The 26,285-nt window shown below is 40.7% G+C and overlaps 1 protein-coding gene and 1 long non-coding RNA gene across 3 annotated transcripts in view; one reads left to right on the forward strand and one right to left on the reverse strand.

The window, feature by feature from the left end:
- Positions 1-9,998, forward strand: part of LOC114903553 (aromatase) — a 115,752-nt gene extending 105,754 nt beyond the window's left edge. The window contains exons 6-10 of one of the 2 annotated variants that reach the window (XM_029236427.1): positions 1,142-1,256; positions 3,386-3,500; positions 4,235-4,397; positions 7,511-7,752; positions 8,975-9,657. In XM_029236427.1, coding sequence (XP_029092260.1) covers positions 1,142-1,256; positions 3,386-3,500; positions 4,235-4,397; positions 7,511-7,752; positions 8,975-9,223 — 884 coding nt within the window. In that variant the 3' untranslated portion in view covers positions 9,224-9,657. Of the gene's footprint in view, positions 1-1,141; positions 1,257-3,385; positions 3,501-4,234; positions 4,398-7,510; positions 7,753-8,974 lie in introns of both variants that reach the window. The other variant, XM_029236426.1, reaches the window with a different exon arrangement.
- The window catches only part of LOC114903558, a 94,707-nt gene that overhangs the window by 2,466 nt on the left and 65,956 nt on the right, over positions 1-26,285 (reverse strand). The gene's annotated exons all lie outside the window — the stretch shown is intronic.

A 26,285-nucleotide genomic window follows, 5' to 3' on the forward strand; every position in this document is an offset into this window, starting at 1 on the left:
ACATTTGGACAAGCAGACAAGCGATAAGCCCTCCCTTTCTCTGCTCCACTCTCCTCGCCTCATCTCCCCGGCTCTTTAATGATTCCTTACCAGAGTCATAGGAACCCCATCTGATTGACATTAGGATGGGAGCCCCATTCACTCTGAGGACATTAGTCACAGCCTCTTGCCTCATCCCCTTTCACACAGGGACTCTGAAAGTCCTGTTTGCCTGTTCCACGTACATCTCTCCTAAGATATGACAGGTACCTATTTTAGAAGTCCCTGCTCTTTGGTTCCCCACTAGCCTTGATTCTTAGGAGGGATCAAGTAAAGGGAATTGTACAGCTCTCTGTTAACTTATGGATGCAGACTGCAGTCTAAGAACCTTCATAACCCCTACAGACTTATGCGTATTTCCCTCTGCTCACTGGGTCATTATTAAACTCTCAATTGGCCTGAGGGACCCAGTGCACCAAAGAGGAAAGGACATGGCCCTGAGGTTAGATAGAACCAGGCTCCAGCCTAGGGACTTCTTGCCATAGTGGTTCTACTTTGTTGGGCAAGCTTCTTCATTTCTATGAACTGCAGTTTCTGCATCTGCAAATGTCTCTTCCCTTCTCTTGTGTATAATTTGAAAAAAGGAGGGGTCTTCTTTTCTCTAGTATTCAACTTAATTCAAGAACATCCATTAAGATCTGACTGTGCACAAGACTCAGGACAAGGCATTGAAGATTCCGAGATGAATTCCACCCTCTGAACCGAAATATAAACAACAGAGTGGGGAGGCTTTTTGCCTTTCCAGGCACCAGAATTGAGGCCATAACAGCATTAATTACTTATTTCAAACGGTCAGGTAAACAAAAGGTGTTGGCAGCTCAGCCAAGGAGAAAGATGTGAGATTCTAGGCTGTGTCTCTAACGCAAACATGAAAACTGGCAAATCTCTGGTTAACGTGGCCAATTTAGATGCCAAGCAGAATAAATTAGTGTTGATTTGTTTAGTGGCATTCCCCTGGCTGAAACACCCAGTGAAGGTGGAACCTTGACCTGCTTAGAGTCCCAGATGGTAGGAGAGTCTACAGGGGATCTTCTCTGAGCAGTGTACCATTCTTGGGCTCACATTTTTGCTCATCTGTTCTGATCTTTTTCCGTTTTTCCAGAAAGGGCCATCGTGGTTAAAATCCAGGGTTATTTTGATGCATGGCAAGCTCTCCTTCTCAAACCAGACATCTTCTTTAAGATTTCTTGGCTATGCAGAAAGTATGAAAAGTCTGTGTAAGTAACATATTTTGGAATATTTATTGCTGAGATTGGATTGATCTGTGTTGTGTCTTAGTTATTGCTGGCCTCTTCAGCAAGCTTTCTCCTCTCCAGACCGCAAGGGAGCTGTTAAGTTGCCGGTGAAACACTTCTTACAGCAATTTGGCAGCATGTGGCCAGACCACAGAGGAAAGGAAGACTTTGGCCCAGGGCAGTTTTCCCCTAGGAGGCTGAGAGCTCCATCTCTGGAACTAGGACACTGCTGTGTATTTTGAGTTGAAGAGAAGGGTTGGCTGAACCTATCCTTATCATTAGTCAAAATTCTCTTTGCATGTCTGGAAAAATGGAAACATAAATCATTTTATTGTTGTGTTGCTTCTGAATGAATTTAACTTAATTCAATTTGTCAGAATTGACAGTAGTTGCAAGAGAATTTTTTCATGATTAACTTTTTTAAGACGTGTTGTTTGTTTAGTTATGCATCTTATATCTTGGGGGATCCTAAAACTGTCATTAAATGGCTTTGCTTTGGTGTCACACTAGTCTAGCAGAAGACTAGACAAATGCCCAATGGCCTATTGGATAATCAGCGGGTTTTTAGAGTGTAAGTTTCCAGCCACTGTACTTGCCACCTCTAACCGCCAGTGGAAAGCACAGGGGATCTAAAGGTAGACAGACCTGGTTTGTATCCTATCTCTACCACTTAGTAACCAAATGTCCTTGGGAAGTTCTTCAAAGCAAAATATAACATCCCCTCCGTGGTGGCAATACAGGTTAATGAGATCCTCTGTGAAGGGCAATCAGCACAAAGCATGACACATAGTAGGCAGTAAACATGTTAGTTTTCCCCACCCCTCTGTTCATATCTTTCCCAGATGTCCCTGACTACCTTAAATTCTCCATCTCTACAATTTCCCAAAGTTGTCTGAAGAGCTACCTTCCTCCTGTCTGCGTGTTGAAGTTCAGTAATCCTAGTCTCCAGGTAGTAGCTTGATGTTGCTTCAAGCAGATGATGAGTATTAGGTGGATGACTTGGACACCTGGTCCTTTACACATTTCTCTTTGTTTCTACCGGAGCTTATTGTGACTTGAATCGATAAGATAAATGGTTCATCTCTTCACTGCTGTCAGAATTTGTGGTCGTCTCAAGAGTCTCATTGGTCCGCAGTTAAACTTGGTCATTAGATTAGCTTCTGTATGGTCAGCAGGCCCATAGAAACTTACTGCATGAGACTGTATAACAGTTTCTCTTTGGTTTCTTTAAAATTATCTTAGCAACTTTCCTCTCTCTGTAACATTTGCCAATGGTTAGTGAACTAGGTAATACCTCCTATGACCTAAAGCAGTAAAGACCTAGAGAAATTCTTTTGCAATACCCTTGCAATGTGCCAATACTTTTTTGTTAAGGTATGAATGACATTTAAAATTATACTAGTTTCGGTTGTACAACATGATTCAATATTTGTATCAATATATTCTGAAAAATGATCATCACAAAAGTCTAGTTAACATCTGTCACCATACATAGTTACAAAACTTTTTCTTGTGATGACAACTTTTAAGATCTTAGCAACTTTCAAATATGCAACACAATATTATGAACTATTGTCACCATACTGTACATTACATCCCCATGACTTATTATTAAAGCCAGAAGTTTGTACCTTTTGATAATCCCCATCACCAATTTCGCTCCCACCCCCAACTTCTTGCCTTGGTAAACAACAATCTGTTCCATGTATCTATGATCCTGCACTTTTTTAAAGATTCCACATGTAAGTGAGAAAGATTCCACATACAAGTGAGAAAGACAGTATGCATCTTTCTCTATCATGCCAATACTTTAAAAAATATATTGGATTTAGCCTTTTGGTAACAGTTTTTAACCTTTAACTATAGGTTACAGCCTTGATTTTGCTACCAGTACCTAGACATGTTGGCTAACTCCGGTTCCTTAATATGAAGTGTAATGTATATGTAATTTATGGATATTTGCAAAGAATTAAGTATAAATTCAGTTATTCATGAGAACTAATGGCTTCAATTTAAATAGATTGTTTTATTTAAACAAATGGCAAATGAATCCATTTTTTTAGCTGTCTTAACTGAGTACAAGTAGATTATATTTTTACTTTTATTTCCAGCAAGGATTTGAAAGATGCCATGGAAATTCTGATAGAAGAAAAAAGACAGAGGATTTCAACAGCAGAGAAACTGGAAGACTGTATGGATTTTGCCACTGAGTTGATTTTTGCCGAGGTACAGACCTGCACTAATCATAATTCCCACACAACATACATGTATGACTGTGTATAGGTGTCTTAAAATTTCCTCTTGTTAATTGTTGCATGTTTCTGTTTTTAAATATTTGGTTTAGTATTTCTTTTTTTTTTTAATTTATTTATTTATGGCTATGTTGGGTCTTCGTTTCTGGGCGAGGGCTTTCTCTAGCTGTGGCAAGCAGGGGCCACTCTTCATCACGGTGCGCGGGCCTCTCACTATCGCGGCCTCTTGTTGCGGAGCACAGGCTCCAAACACACAGGCTCAGTAATTGTGCCTCACGGGCCCAGTTGCTCCACGGCATGTGGGATCTTCCCAGACCGGGGCTCGAACCCGTGGCCCCTGCATTGGCAGGCAGATTCTCAACCACTGCGCCACCAGGGAAGCCCTTGGTTTAGTATTTCTATAATGCCCAACCCAAACTGCCCACTATCAGACAATCAGATTAGACTGAACTTTAAGATTTAAATTTCTCTGTGTCTGCACAATATAAAATATGAAAACAGGGGAGTGCAAAGACACTAAATACATAAATGTCTAAATTGTTCAGATTTGAGCTGAAGATTATTAATGAAAATGTCCATTGTCAATTCCAGAGACTTGTTATTTCTGTAATTTCATTTTGTTGAGGTCTGTTGATCCTTGAGTGCCACCCGCCCTCCTGTTTTGAACCTTTCACTTTTCCAATGTTTCTCCTCATTTCAATTGTTCAGAAACGTGGTGACCTGACAAAAGAGAATGTGGACCAGTGCATATTGGAAATGCTGATCGCAGCGCCAGACACCATGTCCGTCTCTGTGTTCTTCATGCTGTTTCTCATTGCAAAGCACCCCCAGGTTGAAGAGGCAATAATGAAGGAAATCCAGACTGTTGTTGGTAAGAATTTATCAAGCAAACAAAAGAGATTAGAAAACAATTCCTTCTGAATATCAGCTTCTAGGTCCTAAAAATCTTATGTCAAAATCTTTATTAGAATCACCCAGAGAACAATAGAGCAGTTCACTGTGTCATATTTTCATTATGCCAGACAGGTTTCTGTGTTTTTCTGATATAAAAAAACACACGCTCATTGAAAAAATTCAAATAATAGATGTATAAGGCAGAAAGTAGTATCTCCTGATCCCTTCCACTCTCCTTCCCATTCCCCAGGGGGAATCACTGTTAATATTTTGATGTGTATTCTTCAAGGTCTTTTTTGATGGGCACATAAACACATATATGCGGGGTTTTTTTAACGTCTTTATTGGAGTATAATTGCTTTACAATGGTGTGTTAGTTTCTGCTTTATAACAAAGTGAATCAGTTATACATATACATATGTTCCCATCTCTTCCCTCTTGTGTCTCCCTCCCACCCTCCCGATCCCACCCCTCTAGATGGTCACAGACTACTGAGCTGATCTCCCTGTGCTATGCAGCTGCTTCCCACTAGCTATCTATTTCACGTTTGGTAGTGTATATATGTCCATGCCACTCTCTCACTTCATCTCAGCTTACCCTTCCCCCTCCCCATATCCTCAAGTCCATTCTCTAGTAGGTCTATGTCTTTATTCCCATCTTACCCCTAGGTTCTTCATGACCTTTTTTTTTCTTTCCTTAGATTCCATATATATGTGTTAGCATACGGTATTTGTTTTTCTCTTTCTGACTTTTCACTCTGTATGACAGACTCTAGGTCCATCCACCTCACTACAAATAACTCAATTTTGTTTCTTTTTATGGCTGAGTAATATTCCATTGTATATATGTGCCACATCTTCTTTATCCATTCATCTGTTGATGGACACTTAGGTTGCTTCCATGTCCTGGCTACTGTAAATAGAGTTGCAATGAACATTTCGGTACATGACTCTTTGGTGGGAATGTAAATTGATACAGCCACTATGGAGAACAGTATGGAGGTCCCTTAAAAAACTAAAAATAAAATTACCATACGACCCAGCAATCCCACTACTGGGCATATACCCTGAGAAAACCATAATTCAAAAAGAGTTATATGCGGTTTTATTTGTGTTTTAAAAAACACAGGATCATCCACAAGGATTTGCTACCTTATCAGTGACAAAAGGCTTTTTTCACCCAGGGAAATGGCTATCATTTTTTGCAGTGTTTCTGGGTTTCAAGCAGCCCGTTCTTCCAGGTGGTGGCAGAGGGAGGAGGAAAGGGTGATGATAGCAGAGGCAGGGGAGCGATCAGTTTCCCTCCCCCACCCTCTCCTCCTCCTCTGCAGGAGAGACTCCAGCTCTCTGCTCAGCTCTTCCCCACTCTGTCCCCTCCCTGCTCTGCCATTGCTTCAGCATCACTCTGCCACTGCTTCGGATATCTCCACCCTTCCCTGGAGACACTGCCACGTTCAGAAGAAGTCAGAATTGCTTTCTGGAGAAAACAGAATGCCTTATTTGGAGTGTGCTTCACATAAGTAATCTCTTTAGGAACACATTTCAGACATATGCGAAGAGGTATCAGTAATGATATAGATTTTTCTTTCTTGACTTTACAGAATCCCTGGGAAACAACCTATTTTGCTGTATAAAGGCATCATATTATTAAAAAATTTTTATCTTATTTATCTTTAAAACCATTTGAGTGCTGCTTGAAATAGATGACAAGGGGAAATTTCATACACTGATTAAATATGTGAAAGGGTTCTGCAGATGCGTTGCCATAGAAGGGCCACTGCCTGGGAAGGTAGATAGCAAGGAGTCAGAATGACATCTGGGTTTCAAATTCTGGAATGTTTTCTCAAGCACCCTTTTCAGATTATGGGTCCTGTGCCAGGTGCAGGGGCACCGTGGTGAACAAGCCAGTGCCACCCCTGCAGTCCTAGGGCTCTCAGTCTCGTGAGAAAAAGAGAATTCAAGAAACAAGCTCAGTGGACTGAGAGTCACAGAATGATGGGGGTACAGGCAACACAGGGGAAGTTGCTCTTGAGATCATAAACCTTTAATACAATTTCCTTGAGAGGTGAAAAGTGCTTGTGCCCCACGATGTTCCCTTGATGCTTCAACAGACCTCTGCACAGATGGAAAGTCCAAACAACCACTAGCACACGTGTACGTGTTCCCTCTAGACCTGCATGCCTGGTGTTACCTGCTCCATCATCTACCCTCTACCTCCCCACCCCAGATAAACACAGCCCATTAAACTCTTAAGTGTACAGAGAGCAGTATGTGAGGGGCTGGGTGGTTAGAGTTCTCTAAGTGAGACCACTCCTGAATAACATAGTTGCACAGGAGACAGAGCTGCCTCAGGACCCTGGGTTGATTCTGATTCTGCAGAAGTGATACCCCATTTGAGGGTGCTTTGAAGTTTTGCCAATTCTGAGAGTAATCTGAACCTCTCTGACAAGTGTGAGGCCAAGCTGAGACGAGGGATCCGCCAATCCCCAGTTCACCCAGGGCTGATCTGAGGCACCCCTTTTGTTGTGGTGGGGAGAGGGGGTTCTTGCCACACTACCACACCAGGTTGTTCTTGATGAGGTGAGGAGGAGAGACTATCCGTGATACTTTCTGACAAATGACTGCACAGGATACCAGAAGAGAAAATTTCTTTGAACCTGATTAAACTCACCATCTCACTTTGACTAGAGAAGGAATGAACGTCTTCTAGAATTTAGAGTAGGGGACAAAACTCAAGAACCACAGAGGCGGCAGATAAATAAATGTTTGAAGCAGTTTGGGTACGTCTACATGATACTGCAGAGCCATGTGGGAATGTGGGTCCCGTTTTGCCTTTTCTATTTTTCTAGAAATTTAGACTTTAATATGAAAAGCCCAGGTGTTAAGACAATTGACTTCAAATCTGAATTTTCATAAGACACTCTGTGGACCAAACATAACATATTTAATGCAGGTTTCTGGTTTATATTAGAATTATAGATATAATTTTTTTTCAACCAAGAGCAAACTGTTCTATGGAAAGCGCAGTATTTTTAATACCAATCGTATATTAAAGCTAACATGAGTTTTTTTTTTTGATCTTCTTCTACAGGTGAAAGAGACATAAGGATTGATGATATGCAAAAACTAAAAGTGGTAGAAAGCTTTATTTATGAGAGCATGCGGTACCAGCCTGTCGTGGACCTGGTCATGCGCAAAGCCTTAGAGGATGATGTCATCGATGGCTACCCAGTGAAAAAGGGGACTAACATTATCCTGAATATTGGAAGAATGCATAGACTTGAGTTTTTCCCCAAGCCCAATGAATTTACTCTTGAAAACTTTGCCAGGAATGTAAGAGCCCTTCCTTAAAACTGTGTGTGCCACTCTTAAAAATGTCAACTCTTAAGTGGTCTCTGTTTCTGTGTTTTCACTGCATATATTTCATTCTATTTACTCATTCTCTTCACACCTCACCAGGAAAACACATTTCCCCTAGCTTGGAACACGACCACCATGTCTGTCCTCAAGCCAAGGAGGCTGGCTCTCCAGCTCTCAGAAATGTCTTCATGGAGGCCACACAATAGGTCAAAAGATGAATAATTCAGGCCCTTAATTTGCTTAAAATGAGGCAAATTTTCTTTAACCAACCCATTTAAACTTAACTTTTCCATTTAAACTTATCACCTTGTCACGATGTAGATTCAGCCGTAGCATCATCTAAGTCAAGGAAATCCACTTCTGCTTCAGCTGGAAATCAAGTGAGAAGAAAAGATTTGGTTTTTGCAGTGGGTCTTTGGTTTCTCAAATGGCCCCACAAGCACTAGGCCTCATTCTATATAAGACTTTGTAATTACAAGAGCCTCAGCTGCTTCTTTTTCTGTAACTGAGGTGTACTGGAGATTCTGCCTCCATTATGTCAATTCTAGGCAATGATTTTTTTAACCTGAATTATCCAGATAGTTCCCTCTGTGTCCCCTTTTTCCATCTGCATATGGAAATATGATCTTAGTAAAATCAGCTGTCTAATTCATTCCATTTCTAGATAAGCAACCCACGCCATGTTGGCAATTGGTCAAAAATAACTTACTGAGTGTGTATTAAGTGTCAGGCACTATGTGAGTCCAAATGGGGACAAGACAGGCAGAGGTGTCCCATTAAATATTTGTATAACTAAATATATTCAGATCCTTGGCACTAATATACAGGGAATCCACACCTTTGCCTAAATTTGTCCTTGTCATCATGTTATATGCCCTGGCACAAAAACAATCTTTGCCTCAATGACTGGCAGAACAGCAGTAAAGCCATGGTCTTCCCACAGAGCTAGTTGAGTATCTACATGAAAAGCAAAACAGGGGATTGTTTGAAGTTGTGTCCGTATCACAAAGGGTGAATCAAACTGGAGGGAGAAAGAGGCTTATCTGAGTTATAGTCATTCTTCTCCGTGAAGGAGCAGTATGGCCAAGTCGCTGAAACCAAGCATTCTGACTCACAGTGTTTTCAGGGTGAATCAAACAGATATGCATGACTCTAGCCTTTACTTCTCGGGCTAATTGTCTGATCATTTTCCTAGGTTCCTTACAGGTACTTTCAGCCATTTGGCTTTGGGCCCCGGGCCTGTGCGGGAAAATACATTGCCATGGTGATGATGAAGGTCACCCTGGTCACACTTCTGAGAAGCTTCCACGTGCAGACACTGCAAGGTCGATGTGTTGAAAAGATGCAGAAGAAAAATGACTTATCCTTGCACCCAGATGAGACCAGCGACCTGCTAGGAATGATTTTCATCCCAAGAAATTCAGACAAGTGCCTCGACCACTAAAAAAGTTTGGTCAGTCCCTGCCCTGGAGCACTTCTCAACAGTATTTCACATGGAAACCACCCACCTTTGCCAGGTAGTCCTCCTCCCATGAACAACTGTGGCCTCTGGCCTTTTATACACTTAACCTCCTGTGGGGTGTTAGCGAGCCAGGAGACGCCGGTCATCTGAGCGCATCCAAACCAGAAACCAGACTGCAGGAGAAAATACGGAGGCCAAGATTTGTGCAGGAAACTGCAGCCCTAAAGGTCTGTTCCACAAAACATGCTTTGGGAAAGACAAGCCATCAGCAAGACTCACACCCGACTCCTCACTGTCCTGCCCTGAGATGGGAGCTTTGTAATGACTGGGGCAGAAGCACTCAAGTCAATTACAAAGGCCAGGCCAACACTGGGTACCTAGGGCTAAACACACCCACTAGTGTGAATAAAGGGCTTTTGATTTTGTTTTCGGTGGGTTGGGGACCGCAATATTCACACCTTTGGAGAAATGCTTACAAATTCAGCATGTGACTTTTCCTATGAATTATATTCAATTAACTCTTGTTTATCCACATGTGATTTGTCTGTGGCAAAAGTTAAATTGAAGTCTACCCTTTCCCAGTCTCTCAATTTATTCCTCAGCCACTTACCTCTGATACAATAGGTGTAGATTCAGGTAATACAAAGTAACTTATTAATAGCCTGAGTAAAATATATAATTAGTACCATTTATCTGCTGTAGGAAAAAAAATTCACACAATGCATTTCAAATTAAAATAAAATTCCTTTTTTCATGTTTGCATTGTTGCTTAGCTCCAGGAGTACAGTAACTAAGAAATAACTTCAGGTAATGGCATCTATTAATTCTTACCACAGCTTCAGTGATTTGGCGGAGGGAAGTCTCTGAATCTATATCTAATTCTACAACACAGTGAGTTCAAACTTCTAAGGAGTGCTCCTCATATACCATAATCCTTCTCCCTCAACATTTCTCCCCCTCTCTTTCTTTCCATGACCCCAAAAGCCAAAAGCAACAGATCAGTAGAGAACATGGCTAGGGTAGAACCCCTGCAATCACATTTTATCCTACCTCAGATTTAACAGTTACCTTAGAGATCTAACATTTATCTAGTTTATTGGATCACTATACAGCCTTGGAAAAATGCACACCTTGGAATTTTCTGTCCAGGGCGAATCAAGTAGATGAGTGAAATTTCCAAATACTACTTTCCTTGTGTTATATTGATATCACTATAAGAGTGTATCTGCTGAATGCCACTTAAAAACTAAAAAACTAAACTCATTTACAAACATGTAAATGTTTTTCATTGAGTCAACTTGAATATTCTTCTTATCCTGCTGCTTTGCAATAGGGCAACAGCTGAGTATAAAATGAGAGTGCAAACTCCTGAGAGTGGGAGGTCTTTTCTTTCTTTTGGAATCCACGCCCGTCCCCCATTCTTTCTCCCCATATTTACTTTCAAGATCAACACTGAATTTGACACTCTGGCTCAGAGATATTCTAACTGACCCAGAAACTAAGTAAAGGGGAAGCAGGTATCCTAAGAATTCAAGGATGGGCATTAGTAAAGAAGCAAATATTTGAAATTGGAATTATCTGGATCATCTATATGATGTAAACATATGTGAAAATATATCTGTGTATCTGGATATGTCTGTAGTCAGGTCTAGATGAGTATCCAAACAATTCAGGTCCCTGAAAGAAAAGCAAGGATTTTAGACTTAGTGTGTCTTCGTTAATTCACTTGGTGATTATTAACAAACAGTTTACTTTGTCCTTGGCTGGAGCTGCACAGTAGAGAAAAACAGACTTTGGACCAGTGTACTTCATCCATCTAATTCCCTTGAACATCTACTGTATTTAATGTGCATATATGTAGCCAAGGCCACAGTCTGTCTATACAGTCAAAGTGAATTGGAAGGTGGATATAGCTGTATATAGATAAATGCAGATACAAAAATATGCTAGGGGAAAACAGGGGTGGGGGGGGAAGGGGAGAGGGAAAGTACTAGTTTGCATGATCTAAGCAAACTCTCCCAGAAACAAATTATCTGGGCAATTGTTCAACTTGTCACTCTGTTTGCCCTGTATTGACAAACCTCATATGTTTGTACAGGCTTAAGGAATTTGGAATATCATTGACTTTTCAGTGGGCTGATGAACATATATTTGAAAATTCTGTTTTCTCTTCAAAATTTTGCCTCATTGTTAAATACTTAATTGTCACTCTGAATGTGCTGTGTATTCTGTTTTCACCAGCTCTCAAAGAACTAGGATGTATAAATTATTAGTGAAATGAATGCATATGAGGGCTCTATCATTTTCAAATTGTGAGAACAACTGTAGTCTCCTGCCTTTGGATGTTCTAGAAACCCCCTTCTGCCTTCATTGACATCTTACTCCTCCCTCCCACAAGTGGAAAATCATCTCATTCAGAAAGATCCCACATAATGGGAAATGCCAGTTGGAAGTTGTCACTTTTTATTTCTAAGCAGCACCCCTAACCATTCATGGTGCTAATATTCCATAGAAGTGTGTGGCATTGACCCACTGGAAAGAATGTTAGCTGGGCCCTCCTCAATCTCCTGTATTAGTTGGTCTCTGGGACTGAATCTCTCACCTGTATTTGCAAAAAGACTTGCTAAATTAAACTTTGTCAACGTAAGGAGTTGAATGTAATTTGCAGTACTTTCAGTTGGACTTAGCTCAAAAAGCAAAGTCAAGAGCTGAACCCTCCATGGCTCAAGGCAAACAAGATATCACTCATTCCCTTATTGCAGCTTTTAGCAGGTTTTGGCTTACATTTAGGGAGTCACTGCCATACCCTGTTTCCACCAGGTCAACAGACAAAAGGAGTACATTTAGATAAGGCAACCTGGTCATCAAGCCCCGCCCATTAGGTGTACCTGCCTCTTTCTCTTCCACCAAGAAAGCATTTCAAAGTACAAGTCAAAATTATTATAAGAATATAAGTAAAAGAATTACTGCAAAAATAACCTTAAATCTACTCTAATTATAAGCCAAAGCAAATGATTCACAAACCTTAGTATTTTAATTTATTAATAAAACATTTCTTATAACAAAGTTCTTAAGTTATGAGACATGGAAGTTCAGCCTGTGGCCCAGATGATTTTTAAAGTTCCTTTCAGCTCAACGACTCTGTAAATAAGGAGGCGGTGAAGACTTGAATCTGGGCTCAGCCATTTCTTAAATGTATGCTTTGGTCAAACTGTTTAGTCTTTTATACCTCACTTTTCTCATCAATCCAATGGGGATAATAAATTCCTCATAAGGTTGACGTGGCGATTACAAGGGATAAATTTATGTGAGCTCTCAGCACAGTGTCTGGTATAGGGCAACCTCTCAGTAAGCCTTGGGCCTGAAAATGATGATGCTCAGTAATTAGGCTGATCATGACACCCTGAAACCTCTTTTCATGCAGTGGAGGGGGCAGAAGATGTGCCAGATGCTTCAACATTACGATCCCATTTTAAGCTTCATGACAACTCTCACATTAGTATGACTGCCCCAGGAAGCCCCACATTGTTGATGACAAGACAGAGGCCCAGGGATTTGGGGAGACTTGCCCTCAAGGACCCAGCCAGTAAAGGAGCTGGATTCTAGTCCATTTCTCATCCCAAAGTCTTGGCCCCTCCATCATGCCACCTCTTTGCAGCAGGACTCACTGCTGGAAGGCTGAGGAGTGTAGTCCCAGGTTCCTGGCTCTCCCCCAGGTGGTGTTGGGTAAACCCCTTTCAAGCCTTGCTCATTCCCTGCCTCATTACCCAAGGAATCTAAGTCAGGAAGTACTTTAGTTACTTCGTCCAGAAAATCTGGATGATTCTACTTGCCTTCCCCACTTCCATGCATGTTTGGAGGCTCTTTCTCAAGAGAGGTAGTGCACGGGAAAGTGCTGTAAAACTTCACTTAGTGTAAGGTGGTAGTATTAACGTGTGGATTCCATCAGCTGCCTCAACTGGAAGTTATCAGATTCCATTAAGCTATTACCTAACCACTAGGAACACTTCTAGTTTTGCAATTTCAATTCATGTCAGATGTGGTACTGCATGAAAAAATTAGACAGTGGAGAAAAAAGTAGTAATTTACTATAAACACACAGGAGGCAAACCAGACCTCATGATGGCCATAAAATTCTCTCCATTTAGGCCAAACTGACAAGTTCTAAGAAGCCCATTGTGATGGAGACAGCTGTTAGGCAATCTCTTCTTTTGGCAAGGATGTCGGCTATGAATGAAATAGTCAGTCTCTCATCTGGTTATTTCCAAATGGCCAGGTGTTTGGCATGGAGGAGACCCAGCCAGACACAGGCACGGAGGCTTCCTCTTCTAGCCTAGTGCAGCTTGGATGGATGAGGAGGTGAGAACACTTCACTTTTCTGCCTCTTTCCCATTCCAGTTTATTGTGACATGTGTTCATTCTTTCAGACCAAGAAAAACAATAGTAACTGTACTTACTTCCTTATTATATTAAGTCCTTTACATAATCATTTCATTTAATTCTCTCAACAATACTGTGAGGCAGGTACACCCCCATTTTACAGATAAATTCTGCCCTTCCATCCATTTATATTCCTTTGCTACCTGCTTCATAGAGTTTATCAAACCTACCCACACAAACCCCAACACACAGGCTTGGTGTCTCAAGTTCTCTTATCAAAACCTGCCCCCCCCCCGATTTTTTTCTTGATCTGCTAAACTTATCTACCCATGTTATAAAGCATAGCTAATATTCAAAATGTTTTCCTCCCTTCCAACATAGGTTTTTGTTTTTCCAAGGCATTGCCTGAAAGAATTATAAGCACCAGGAAGCAGGGCGTGTGGAAGGAGAGGAGGGAGGAGAGGAGGTGTTGCCTTCCAGATACCCCTAAAATAATAGCACCTACTTCACCCGCACATGAAGCTGGTGCTACCTATACAGTGGTGTCTAGAAGAGTGAGGCACCTATGATCAGGCCAACTGTAAACAGAGCCTGTGGGAGAAAAGGAGCACGTCTCACCCAAAGGCCTTGAAGTTCAATGTTCTAAAATACAGTGCCATCCAAACCAAAGTCATCCATGAGCTGGATCAGGCTCACTAGTACCTCCTTTCCCAGTGGAAATTAACACTTTCCCTAGACACCAACACTTTCGTTCAGGCAAGCTTACCACCTTCCCCAAACACAGCTGGCTGCTTTTACTACTCATAGTGCTCTAGAAACAACCAAAAACAGGCAAATAGAAATCAACTGTCACTTTGGAGAAATCCCTGCCCGTGATGATGCAGGTGTGGGTGATATTTCTTTGTGTGTTGTTTTTGAGGCAAGTGTGAAGGGGAAAGAATTGTTATAAATGGTTAATGTGCCACAACTAATAGCTTTCCATCTCCGAGGGCTTACCATGGACCATGACATTTACGGTCTCTAACATTAAACCCTTTCACATCCATCATTTCATTTGTACCCCTATGCACCCATTCACCCGAACACTAAGTAAGGAAGGCAGAGAAGTCCCCATTTTTCTGATGAGGAAACTGAACCACATGGAGGTTGTATGGTTTGTCCAATGTCACACCATAAGTGCCACATCTAGGATTGCCCCCCAGGGATTCCAGCTCCAAATCCAGCAGCTGTTTGATATCACCTGGCCAAACTTCCCTTCATAGCTGTGCATATTCGAAGATTATTTGGGTGTCTTCTCAGCAATATGAACCTCAGCAGATCTATCTGTAAATATGGGTTAACCAAGGTAATCGAAGATGATCTCATCTCAAGATCCTTAATTACATATGAAAAAACTCTTTTTCCAAATAAGATCAGATTCACAGGTTCCAGCGATTTGGATGTGAACGTATTTGGGGTGCCATTTTTCAACCCACTATGCCCCACTCCCCAGCACATGACTGGCACTTCTCAGTTTCTAGAGAAATGTTTCCTAAGCTTGAACATCTGAGTCACCTGGGGATTTTGTTACTAAGTACGTGTGGGATCCTGACTCAGCAGATGTGGGTGGAGCCTGAGATTCTGCATCTCTAACAGGCTCCCGGGTCATGCTGATGCAGACCTAGGTGGTCCAAGGTGAGCAAAGAGTATAGTAGTGAGGTTCATAGAGAAGCAGTAGCAGCACCTGGGAGCCTGTTAGGATGAAGACTCTCAGGCCCATCCCAGACCTGCCGAGCCTGGATCAGCATTGCAACATGATCCCCAAGCACTTTGGTTGCAAGTTAAAATTCCAGAAGCACTGATCAGGTAAGGTTTTTATATTCCTACTTCACTCCCAAGACCTCACTCACCATACTCTGCACCTGTGCTTATAGAGTCTTCATTCCTGTTTGGTCAGGTCTTCAGTTCCCTGCATGGCTGTTAACTCCCCTCGGACCCTGAGGGGAAGGCCTTGGAAGGAAATGCACCCCGTCCTCCCCTGTACTCGTTCTGTTGCACAAACAGTCCACTGAAGGCCCAAGCCAAGCAGCCACTTGCCCCAAGGCTGTGAATACCACACTGTATGATTCCGAAGAGCCACAGCACTTGTGACACTCACAGAAGCTACCAAAGGGCATCTTGTCCTTCTCAGAGAAAGTGCTACAAAACTCTCCTGGGAATCCTGGACTTTCTTCCTGGTATAGGGATCAACTCCACGTGCTTTCTCCACCCTTCTGATGCTCACAGCAAACTCTTACAAGGAGTCAGACAATGCAGATATGTCCCTTCATTCCTCCCAATATATTAAGAAAAAGGATCCCACAACAAAAATCTTCTCTCAGGCATCTTCCATCATCACTTCTATGGTTTCTTTGCTCAGGGAGTTTTCCCTGAAAAAGAGCCTGCTCCCTCCACTGGACATGCACAGTCAGGCAAAGGCTGAACTTAGTTGAACCTAGACTAAAATCCTAGCTCTGCTATTTATCAGCTGTGTGTTGTGGGGCAAGTGGCTTAACTTCCCAGAGCCTAGTTTGACCCATTTGTAAAAGTGAGTATAACATATGCCTCCCAGGATCCTTTGATTAGACAGAGACTGGAGTACTGGATAGAACCACACATGGAAGGGGCAGCGAAGGGGCTCAGAGAGTGTCCATGATCTTTCTTTGCTCTTCCTTTGGTCCTCTCTTCCCACGGCCCTTAGGAAAATGGATGGCCCAGTGCATCTTTCCTTCTTCTTCCTCCACTTCTCTCTTCCTGGCTCAGTGGTCTTTCAGATAGTTCATTTTGAAGAAAAAACGGTCCTAATCTTGTCCTAAGAGGGCTAACTACACTCATTTCCACATCAAAATTAAACTATGTCAACTAAAAACAAAACCGCTGAAACCAATTTTGTAGATGTCCAGAACTGAATTAAGTTTTTCCTAATGCTTAAGTAACTACCGTCTTGCAACAAAAATAATTTATTCTTGCCCTATTACTCATTTCTTTCTTTGATAAACTTATACTGAGCACACGCTAGGTAGCCAGTTCCTGTTCTAAGTGCCTATTTCCTTTTACCTATATGTTGAACAGAAAATAAGTTAAGAGATAATGAGTAAGACCATTTCAGATAGTGGTAAGAGCTGAGAAGGAAATAAACCAGGTGATGAGATATAATGGGTTTGGGGGCTCTATTTTAGTGTTAGATGGTCGGGTAAATCATCTGAGATATTTAAGTTAAGATCAGATTGATAGAGTAACCAGTCAAGATCAGGAGAAGAAAGTTCTAGATAGAGGGAACAGCAAGTAAGAAGGCCTTGGGTGGGATCAAGCTTGGAGTAGTTGAGGGCTCACAGGTGGTATGACTGTATTCTCATGATCAGAGAGGAGCATGAAACAGGTGAAAATGATGAGGAATGAAGATGTTATGGATGGGATTGTGTCCCTCCAAAACTCATGTGTTGAAGCCCTAAACACCAATGTGACTATATGTGACAATAGGATATTTACCAAAGTAATTAAGGTTAAGTGAGGTTATAACTGTCATTATAAGAAGAGATACCAGAGAGCTCGTTCCACCACGTGAGGACACAGTGAGAAGGCAGCGGTCTGCAAGCCACGAAGGGGCTCCTCACCAAGAACTGAATTGACCAGACACTGATCTGGGAGTTTGAGCCTCCATAACCATGAGAAAATTAATTTCTGATTTTTAAGCTACCCAGGCTGTAGTATTTGGCTGTGGCACATTGAGCTGAGACAGCAGACCATGCTGGGCCACAAGGGCCACAGTAAGAAGCTGGGTTTTAAGCAGGGGGTATGTTGAGTCCAGCTCATTTCAGCTCATAAAAGTGAATTGTTCTGGTTTCAGGAATTTTGTGAGCTATTAACCATCAAGTTGGTATGTTTATATTGGCCATAATGGGAGTATTTACAACATGGAAACTGGCAAATGCTACAAGTCAAGGCTCTTATCTTTCCTCCCAAAACCCCCTTCCAAGAAAACGAGTTATCAAATACTAATGAAGTATGTGCAATTTAGGTACAATAGGAAGTCAACAGAGGGTTTAGGCAGGAAGATAAGTTGATCTAATTTACTTTTTGAAATAATCACTCTGGCTGCTGTGTGGAGAATGGTTTCTGGGGGGATGAGAGTGGAAGCCAGGGACCCAGCAATTTCACTCCTGGGTATATATCCAAAAATCCCCCAAAACACTAAGTCAAAAAGATACATGCACCGCCCCCCCTCCAATGTTCATAGAAGCATTATTTACAATTGCCAAGATACGGAAGCAACCTAAGTGTCCATCAACAGATGAATGGATAAAGAAGATGTGGTAAGTGTATATACAACAGGATGCTACTCAGCCATAAATAAAGGATGAAATTTTGCCACTTGCAGCAACATGGATGGACTTGGAGGGCATTATGCTAAGTGAAATAAGTCAGACAGAGAAAGACAAATACTGTATATCACTTATATGTGAGATCTAAAAAATATAACAAACTAGTAAATACAACAAAAAGAAACATAAAGATATAGAGAACAAGCTAGTGGTTACCAGTTGGGGAGGGGTGGGGGCAGTGGGAGGTGCAAACTATTGGGTATAAGATAGGCTCAAGGATATACTGTACAACACGGAGAATATAGCCAATATTTTGTAATAACTGCAAATAGAAATTAACCTCTAAAAATTATATAAAAAGTTTAAAACATTTTAAAAAGAATGAAGAAAAAGAGTGGAAACCAGGGGACCCAATGAGAAGGACTCAAATCCAGATTTTCTGACCCCAAGTCCAGTGCTCATTTTATTGTCACAAATGAGGTCTGTACTTAGTATTCTCTTCCAGAGCCTATAGAAACTCTGCTCCTTTTGCCTTTTGTTATAGTGTCCAATTCCCTAAACCGTCAATCAGCAAAAAGCTCTCCTCTTCACCAAAAAATTACCATTGGGCATTATCAAGATGGCAGAGTAGGAGGATGGAGAGCTCACCTCCCCCCACAAACATATCAAAAACACATCTACATGTAGAACAATTCTCATGGAAGACTAACTGGAACCTGGCAGAAGCACTCCTATCAACCAAAGCTGTAAGAAAGATCTCCATGTGACCGAGTAGGATGGAATAAAAAGGCTTTGGATTGCACCTTGTGCTCTTGGGAGGGATCTGTAAGGAACAGAAGGTCCACACAGGTGGACTGGCACCCAGGGGAGTGAGCAGGTTGAGCCACAATATGGGCATCTGAGTTCTGGGATCCCGCACGGAGGAGACAAGCCCCCTTGCCTGCTGGGAAATCCACTGAGACAGACAGAAAGGCTGGAGAAGCCTAGACACTACTCATGAGGAGTGTGTACATGCTGGTTTGCTAACAATCAGGGTAGAGAGAGCCTTGCATTGGCGGCTGCAGCCTCACTGTACTTCCCAATCTGAAGAGGCAAAAACCCTGGCCCCTACTCACTCCACACCACAACCTGATGTGAGATTTGAGCAAAGATTAGGTTCAGCTATGCAGAGACAGCCTGGAGGGCCTGGGGTGTGATCTGGGTGGAGCTGCAAAGCCCACTGTCAGCACATGTATGGGGCAGTGGGTGGGTATGCAGTGGACAGCATCAGTGCACACGGAGTGGCACTACAATAATGTGCATCAGCTAAGTGCTAAATCTCCAGCAGACAGGCACTGGGAAGGAGTCTGCAGTGGTTATTTTCCAGGCAGAGTGCCTGTCCACTCCACAACACGGCTTAGTGTTAGATCTGGAGCAGACAGGTCATGGGAGAAGTCTTCCACAGAGGCAACCCAGATCTCAAGTGGCAGCGCAGCCATCTCAATTCCTGCAGCCACAATGCCCTGACCCCCTGCCCCAGCTTACTCCACACCACAGCCTTGTACTACATCTGGGATGAACATAACAGAAAGGGGCGTGACTTTGGGCAGCTTCTGAGTGGAACCACAGAAGCCTACACAGGTGGCACATAAGTCCTCTGTGACCACGTGGGCCTCACTTGCTTCAGCAATCATCTCCTTTGGGGCAGGGCAAATGGAGCACTCAAGGGCAATGGAGCCTGATCAAACCCAACCCTCAGGGCTTCTACTCCAACAACTATTGAGCAGACCCTGCCCCTGACATGGTGGTGACAACCATGGAGCAAAGAGGAATACCCACCTCACATCCCGTATAGCCTCTCGATACTACAATATCAACCACATACCCTATCAAGGGGCTAACAGCCAGCACACTCTGAGGAAAGACATGGCTGGCATCTGCACCAAAAACAGCCCTCACACCAAAAATATCAGATACACGCAGTCTACACAGGTATCCTCCCACAAAAAAACACCACTTCAAGACCACGATAATAACTGTTTCTCCTAAATTCACAGAGACAGAGAAAGTTAAGTAAAATGAAAAGACAGAGGAACTACTCCCAATTAAAAGAAAAAGAAAAATCACCTGGAAGAACAAATAATCAGATCTCACCATTCTACTAAACCCTGAGTTCAAAAAAGAGGTAATTAAATTGCTAAAGTAATTAAGAAAGATTATCAATAGAAAAGCAGATCACTGTAACAAGGAACTAAAAACTATAAAGATGGACCAATCAAAATTAGGCAATTCAATTGCCAAGATTAAAAATCAATCTAGGAGCAATGAATAGCAGACTAAATGACACAGAAGAATGAACAAGTGATCTGAAAGATAGGATAATGAAAATCACACAAATGTAACATCAGACAGAAAGACAGATGAAAGAAAATGAGTGTCAACTGAAAAAAAAAATGCGCAACCTAAAAGTTGAGACTTGTGTTTTATTTGGCAGACAAAACTGAGGACTTAGGCCCAGGTCGCAGCCTCTAGATAGCTCTAAGGGACTGCTCCAAAGAAGTAAGGGATGAGCCAGGATATATAGGAGTTCTTGAAATAAAGACCAGGTAGTCAGAACTTCAAAAGATTGGTATTAATTAAAAAACAAAACAGATACCTTAAGTTAATAAACTCAGGACTTTTCTATGTATGGGAAGATGCAAGAGTCTGGGCTCATTGAAACTATTTCTTTGATACGCTCCTTAGCTATCTAGGACCAGTATCCTGTTCTTTCCAATCCTGAGTCTCCTCAGGGTGCACTGATGAGGGTCGCTGCAGTGGCTGAGGGCTTGTCAGCAGGCATCCCTTTTGTCTCCATCCTGAGTTCCCTCAGGGCTCACCGTCAGGGCGGGTGGGGCTTGACAGCTGCAACACCCTTTGTTTACTGATACGGCAGAAGACATTTTTTCATTCACAGAAGCAACATAAGAGATGTAAGAGATAATACAAAGCATGCTGACCTACACATAATAGGGGTTCCAGAAGGAGAAGACAGAGAAAAGGGGATCAAAAATGTATTTGAAGAAATTATAGGTGAAAACTTCACAAACCTAAAGGAGGAAACATATCTAGGTACAGGAAAAACAGAGGGTCCCAAACAAGATGGACTCAAACAGATCCACACCAAGACATTATCATAATTAAAATGGCAAAAGTTAAAGAGAGGATTCTAAAGGCAGCAAGAGAAAAGCAAAGTCAGGTACAAGGGAACCTCCATAAGGCTATCAGCTGATTTCTTTCCAGAAACTTTGCAGGCCAGAAGGGAGTGGCATGATATATTCAAAACTCCTGAAAGGGAAATACCTGAACCTAGAATACACTACCCAGTAAGATTAACATCTAGAATAGAAAAAGAGATAAAGAATTTCTCAGACAAGTAAACACTGAAAGAATTCAGCAATATTAAACCTATGCTAAAAGAAATATTTAAAGGTCTTCTCTAAATAGAAAAGAAGCAAGTAACTATGGAAAAGGGAAAATCACAATAGGAAAGGTAAATATATAAAAAGATTGACGATCACTTAAGTAAGCCAATACATAGACTAAAGAACAATACAAAAATTGTAAAAGCGATTATAACTACAATTAATAGTAAAAGGATAAGCATAAAGGTGTAAAATAGGACATAATATCACAAAATACGGGAGGGGAAGTATAAAAATGTACCTCTTTTAGGATGGGTTTGAATTTGAGTGACTACCAGCTTAAAGCAAATAGATACAGCTATGGGTCAACATACTTGAACTCCATGGTAACCACAAATCAAAAACATATAAAAGACTCACAAAAATAAAAAAGAAGGGAACTCAAGCATACTACAAAAGAAAATCATCAAACCACAAAAGGAAAAACAAAAAGAAATGAACAAGGAAGAACTACAAAATCAAATGGAAAACAAGATTTAAAATGGCTAAGAGTACATACCTATCAATAATTACTTTAAAGGTCAATGGACTAAATGTTCTGATCAAAAGACTTAAAGTATCAGATTGGATTAAAAAAACAAACCAAGAACCTATAATACGCTGCCTACAAGAGACTGACTTGAGGGAGAAAGACACACACAGACTGAAAGCGAAGGGATAGAAAAAGATATTTCATTCAAAGGGAAATGACAAGAAAGCAGGGAGAAGCAATACTCTTATCTGACAAAATAGACTTTAAAACAATGACCATAAAGCAAGACAAAGCAGGGCATTATATGATGACAAAGGGATCAATACAAGTAGAGAATATTACACCCATTAACATATATGCACCCAGTATAGGAGCACCTAAATATGTAAAACAAATACTAACAGAGACAAAGGGAGAAACTGATAAGAATACAATAATAGTAGGAGACACTAACACCCATTGACATCAAGGGACAGATCATCCAGACAGAATATTAATAAGGCAACAGAGGTCCTAAATGACATTACAGACCAGTTGGGCTGAATTGTTATCTAGGACACTACATCCAAAAAAATACATATTCTTTTCAAGTGCACATGGAACGTTCCCTAGGATAGGCAACATACTAGATCATAAAACAAGCCTAAACAAATTTAAAGAATAAAAATTATTTCAAGCATCTTTTCTGACCACAATAGTCTGAAACTAGAAATAAATCACAAAAAGAAAAATGGGAAAAGAACAAACACAAGGAAACTAAACATGCCAGTGAAAAACCAGTGGGTCAATGGTGAAATCAAAGAAGAACTCAGAAAATACCTCAAGACAAATGAAAATGAAAACCCAAACTTACAAAATCTATGGGACACAGCAAAAGCAGTTCTAAGAGGGAAGTTCATAGCAATACAGGCCTTCCTCAAGAAACAAGAAATATCTCAACAACAACAACAACAACAACAACCCTATCACCTAAAAGATTTAGAAAAAGAACAAACAAAACCCAAAGTCAGCAGAAGGAAGGAAATAATTAAGATCATCAAGAAAAAAAGGGGGCTTCCCTGGTGGCGCAGTGGTTGAGAGTCCGCCTGCCGATGCAGGGGACATGGGTTCGTGCCCTGGTCCGGGAAGATCCCACATGCCGCGGAGCGGCTGGGCCTGTGAGCCACGGCTGCTGAGCCTGCGCGTCCGGAGCCTGTGCTCCGCAACAGGAGAGGCCACAACAGCGAGAGGCCCGCGTACAGCAAAAAAAAAGAAAGAAAGAAAAAAGGGAAAGGGCTCAAATCAATAAAATTAGAAATGAAAAAGAAGAAGTTACAGTAGACACCACAGAAATACAAAGGATCATAAGAGACTACTACAAGCAACAATATGCCAATAAAACGGACAACCTAGAAGAAATGGACAAATTCTTAGAAATGTATGGATTCCCAAGACTTAACCAGGAAGCAACAGAAAATATGAACAGGCCAATTGCAAGTGCTGAACTCAAACTGTGATTTAAAAACTTCCAACAACAACAACAACAAAAAGTCCAGGACCAGACGGCTTCACAGCTGGATTCTATCAAACATTTAGAGAAGAGTTAACGTTTATCCTTCTCAAACTATTCCAAAAAATTGCAGAGGAAGGAGTAGTCCAAAACTCATTGTATGAAGCCACCATCACCCTGCTACCAAAACCAGACAAAGATATCACAAAAAAAGAAAATTAGAGGCCAATATCACTGATAAACATAGACACAAAAATCCTCAAGAAAATACTAGCAATCCGAATCCAACAATACATTAAAAGGATCATAAATCATGATCAAGTGGGATTTATCCCAGGGATGCAAGATTTTTCAATATTTGCAACTCAATCAGTGTTACACACCACATTAACAAATTGAAGAATAAAAACCATATGATCATCTCAATAGATGCAAAAAAATCTTTCAACAAAAATTCAACACTCATTTATGATAAATACTCTCCAGAGAGTGGGCATATAGGGAACCTACCACAACATGATAAAGGCCATCTATGACAAACCCACAGCTAACATCATACTCAATGGTGAAAAGCTGAAAGCATTTCTGGTAAAATCAGGAGCAAGACAGGGATGTCCATTCTTGCCACTTTTATTAAACATAGTTTTGGAAGTCCCAGCCATGGAAATCAGAGAGGAAAAAGAAATAAAATGAATCCAAATTGGAAAAGAAGTTAAACGGTCACTGTTTGCAGATGACATGACATAGAAAATCCTAAAGATGCTACCAGAAAACTACTAGAGCTCATCTATGAATACGGTAAGGTTGCAAGATACAAAATTAAAACACAAAACTCTGTTGCATTTCTATATACTAACAATGAAAGATCAGAAAGAGAAATTAAGGAAACAATCCCATTTACCATCGCATCAAAAAGAATAAAATACCTAGGAATAAACCTATGTAAGGAGGCAAAAGACCTGTACTTTGAAAACTATAAGACACTGATGAAAGAAATCGAAGATGACACAAACAGATGGAAAGATATAGCATGTTCTTGGATTGGAAAAATCAATATTGTCAAAATGACTGTACTACCCACAATCTACAGATTCAATGCAATCTCTATCAAATTACCAATGGCATTTTTCACAGAACTAGAACAAAAAAATTTTTAAATTTGTGTGGAAACACAGAAGACTCTAGCCAAAGCAATCTTGAGCAAGAAAAACAGAGCTGGAGGAAGCAGGCTTTCTAACTTCAAACTATACTAAAAAGCTAAAGTAATCAAAACAGTATGGTACTGGCACAAAAATAGACATATAAATCAATGGAACAGGATAGAAAGCCCAGAGATAAAACACACACCTATGGTCAGTTAATCTATGACAAAGGAGGCAAGAATATACAATGGAGAAAAGACAGCCTCTTCAGTAAGTGGTGCTGGGAAAATGGGACAGCTTCATGTAAAAGAATGAAATTAGAACACGATACACAAAAATAAACTCAAAATGGATTAAAGACCTAAATGTAAGGCCAGACACTATAGAACTCTTAGAGTATTATAGGCAGAACACTGTTTGACATAAATCTCAGCAAGAGCTTTTTCGATCCACCTCCTAAAGTAATGAAAATAAAAACAAAAATAAACAAATGCGACCTAATTAAACTTAAAAGTTCTTCACAGCAAAGGAAACCATAAACAAAATGAAAAGGCAACCCACAGAATGGGAGAAAATATTTGCAACCTAAGTGACTGACAAGGGATTAATTTCCAAAATATACAAAGAGCTCATGCAGCTTAAAAAACATAAAGAACGCAATCAAAAAATGGGCAGAAGATCTAAGTAGATATTTCTCCAAAGAAGACATACAGATGACCAAAAAGCACATGAAACAATGCTCAACATTGCTAATTATTAGAAAATGCAAATCAAAACTACAATGAGGTACCACCTCACACCAGTCAGAATGACCATCATCAAAAAGTCTACAAATCATAAATGCTGGAGATGGTGTGGAGAAAAAAGAAGCCTCCTGCACTGTTGGTGGGAATGTCAATTGGTGCAGCCACTATGGAGAACAGTACGGAGGTTCCTTAAAAAACTAAAAATAGAACTACCATATGATCCAGCAATCCCACTCCTGGGCATATATCTGGAGAAAATCATAATTTGAAAAGATACGTGGCCACCAATGTTCACTGCAGCACTATTTACAATAGCCAATAAATGTCCATCAACAGAGGAATGGATAAAGAAGATGTGGACATATATACAATGGAATATTACTCAGCCATAAAAAAGAATGAAATAATGCCATTTGCAGCAACATGGATGGACCTACAGATTATCATACTAAGTGAAATAAGTCAGACAGAGAAAGACAATTATTACATGATATCACTCATATGTGGAATCTAATTTTTAAAATGATACAAATGAACTTATTTACAAAACAGAAACATTTTTATAGATATAGAAAACAAACTTATGGTTACCAAAGGGGAAACACGGGGGAGAGGGATAAATCAGGAGCTTGAGATGAACATACACACGCTACTATACATAAGATAGGTAACCAACAAGGACATACTGTATTGCACAGGGAACTCTACTTAATATTCTGTGATAACCTATAAGAGAAACGAATCTAAAAAAGAATGAATATGTGCATATGTATAACTGAGTCACTTTGCTGTACACTTGAAACTAACACAATGTTATAAATCAACTATACTCCAATAAAATTAAAATTAAAAAAATAGAAAAGATCAATAAAACTTAGAGCTAGTTTTTTGAAAAGATAAAACTGACAAACCCTTAGTCAGGATCACCAAGAAGAAAAGGGAGAGGACCCAAACAAACTAAGAAATGAAAGAGGAGAAATAACAACTGATACCACAGAAATACAAATAATTATAAGAGAATACTATGAACAA

The sequence above is a fragment of the Monodon monoceros genome, unplaced genomic scaffold, assembly GCF_005190385.1.
Source record: "Monodon monoceros isolate NGI ecotype Baffin Bay Population unplaced genomic scaffold, NGI_Narwhal_1 Super_Scaffold_21, whole genome shotgun sequence".
NCBI classification, from domain to species: Eukaryota; Metazoa; Chordata; class Mammalia; order Artiodactyla; family Monodontidae; genus Monodon; species Monodon monoceros.